Raw genomic sequence first — 2,668 nt, 5'->3', positions numbered from 1 at the left:
CCATATTTTAGAATTCCTTTGTCTCGTTTTCGTGCTGCCATGAGCTTATGAATTACAAGTTAATTTCAAGATCTCGTTGTTGCTTGTACATTTACGTAGACAAATAATGTGCTTATAAAGCTCACGGTACCATCGTTCCAATACGTTGTTGTTTGTTGCGTTGAGTAGTGTGCCTATGCATTGGAAGCGTGGAGCATTCCTTCGTATGGTGAAAATTGCCTTTCAAATTGCAATTCGATTTGCGAGAGGCCAATAGACCAGACTGGCGATTGTGAAAGAGGCATAACTGTGCAGGTTTTGGTTCCCCGTAAGAACGTATGAAGGTCAACGTTTGTGGAGAAAGCAGCAAGCAAACATAAGAGCTGGACTCAGTTGCTGCGTGTGGGGTTTGTGGAAAATAATAGAAGAGACTCCCTCAAAGCTTAGTAGAAAGTTTGTTTTCTGAAGTGTATTTAGCATAAATCACTGGATATAAGTATTCTTGGGCATCCAGTTTTTACGATTCTCTTTAAAGTATTTAATTCCGCATATTAAGAATCGTTGTTTATGATTTACATCCTCATATGTCGCAATTTAACTACGATTTTTAAGTTTTAGGTTTCATGACCTACAAAATTATTATAAATAAATTTAAGGAGTGAATAGGAAGTTGGGAGGGAGTTGCTTACAATATGATATTTAGAACTGTATTCCAGTTGTAAATAAATCTGCACAGGAGATGTAATACAATATTGTTTAGTGTTTAGAGTGGAGACAAATCAAAGGAATTATTTTTTTAATAAAAATAAATAATTTAAGAAACGATCCTATTATGTCGCAGTTTAGCACTTAGGATTTTTAAGTTTTACGTTTGATGAGGTTCAAATTTCAAAATGCATACAAATAAATTAAATTTGTAAATTAGGAAGTTGGGAGGACTCTGGATATCGCATTGCAAACAGAAATAGGGTTACTGTTCTATATAATATTTATATATAACTTCCCTGCACTAAGGTTTTCCATCTTCCACTAGCCATGGCAATCCGAACCATTTCTGGATGCGCTCTCCTATTCCTGATGAGGCAAACAATTATGCTATTCTACATAACTGTTGTGTCGGTGTTTATCGTTACGCTTCATGGACAGATTTGCAATGCACAGCTGCCATATTCGTGCGACAGCAGAGTTAACTATACAGAAGGCAGTAAATTTGAGAGCAATCTAAATACAGTCTTCAATAATCTTGTTCAAGGAACGTTCCAAAGTGGTTTTAACACTTCTGTGTATGGCCAAAGCCCTGACCAAATATATGGCCTCCTCCAATGTAACGGAGACACAACAGCCCAACACTGCTACAGTTGTTCACAAATTGCAACCACTACCATCAAACAACTTTGTGGGAATGCCATTGGGGGTAAAATTTGGTTACAAGTCTGCTATTTGCACTATGAAAATGGTAATTTCTTCAGACAACTGGATAATTCTGGACTTTATTCTTACAATCCACAGGTTATCCCCAGCGCGCGTGTCCCTTATGTCTTTTACGTGGCGCTTCACAAGCTATTTAACAACTTGTCAGGTGAAGCAACATTTGGATCTGGATATGCTTCAGGAACAGCTGTAGACCCCTTGTCTCTAAAGATTTATGGTCTAGTTCAATGCTGGAGAAATATGTCTCCTGACTACTGCACATTATGTCTATCGACCACAATTCATGCAATGATCACAAACTTTGGTGGACGTCGACGAGGCGAGGGCTTGACTTGAAGCTGCAGAGTTCGTTATGAAACATACAATTTCTTTGATTCAACTACGCCTCCAACCTCCCCTGCAGAAGCGCCAGCTAATCCGATACCGAATTTACCACCGAAGCCGAACACCCCTGCGGAAGCGCCTGCTAATCCGATCATGAATTTCCCACCAAAGCAGATCACACCATCAAGTGATAGTACGCAGATCAACAATTCTAATGAGGCTTCAAACAAAATGCCCATCATTTTAGGTGTTGTGGGTGGCCTGCTTCTTTTATTAGCCTAGTAGAGGAAACCTAAATCTGTATTAGGAATTGAACATACAATATTTAAAAAGCAAAACCTGCTTTGAATTGCAAAATCTACACTGCTACACATATTGACCTACAGACAAAGTTAATGCATCACCCTAGGTTTGACTGCGCCGGGGAATGGATCTCTCTTGTCTGGACTTGAAAAAATAATATGAATCATAACAATTACAATAGAATAGAATAAACATCCACGCTAGGACTGTTGGAATTTAATTCCAACTGCAACGATGAACAGCTGGAAAGGAATTTAATTTGCAGTAAATACTCCAGGCTGTTCGGTGCATCAAAGTCACGCCTGATATTTTGCACATTAATGTGCATTAAACTCTCAGAATTGAATTCCCCTGCAACCGCCGACTTGATCACTTGATGAAGGCATCACCGCCTTGCTGCATTTAATTCACAGATAAACATTAGAAGATATTTTGTATTATTTTATTGTTTAAATCAGATATGTTTTAGCATATAAATACATCACACAACAGTTCTGTTTTAATGTTAGCTGAAGAATGATACAGAGCAGCTGAAGAATGATACAGAGCAGAGGAGAGCACGCAGCAGCGTGAAGATAAATTCTTCCAGAATATTGAAATGCACAGCAGTGCACAACAGGAGTAGATGTAA

General features: G+C 38.5%; 1 protein-coding gene across 1 annotated transcript; it reads left to right on the top strand.

Annotated features, from left to right (window-relative positions):
* Positions 1–1,014: 1,014 nt before the first annotated feature.
* On the top strand, positions 1,015–1,746 carry LOC149246383 (antimicrobial ginkbilobin-2-like protein). Its single transcript, XM_089441079.1, has one exon. It carries the CDS (start codon positions 1,015–1,017, stop codon positions 1,744–1,746), a length of 732 nt encoding a protein of 243 aa, XP_089297205.1.
* Positions 1,747–2,668: the final 922 nt, after the last annotated feature.

This window comes from Pinus tabuliformis, chromosome 7 (genome assembly GCF_031772625.1).
Source record: "Pinus tabuliformis cultivar Carrire ecotype Pingquan chromosome 7, CPIR1, whole genome shotgun sequence".
Taxonomy (NCBI): domain Eukaryota; kingdom Viridiplantae; phylum Streptophyta; class Pinopsida; order Pinales; family Pinaceae; genus Pinus; species Pinus tabuliformis.
The sequence above is the reverse complement of the archived record's forward strand: the minus strand, read 5'-3'. Positions and strand labels throughout refer to the sequence as shown.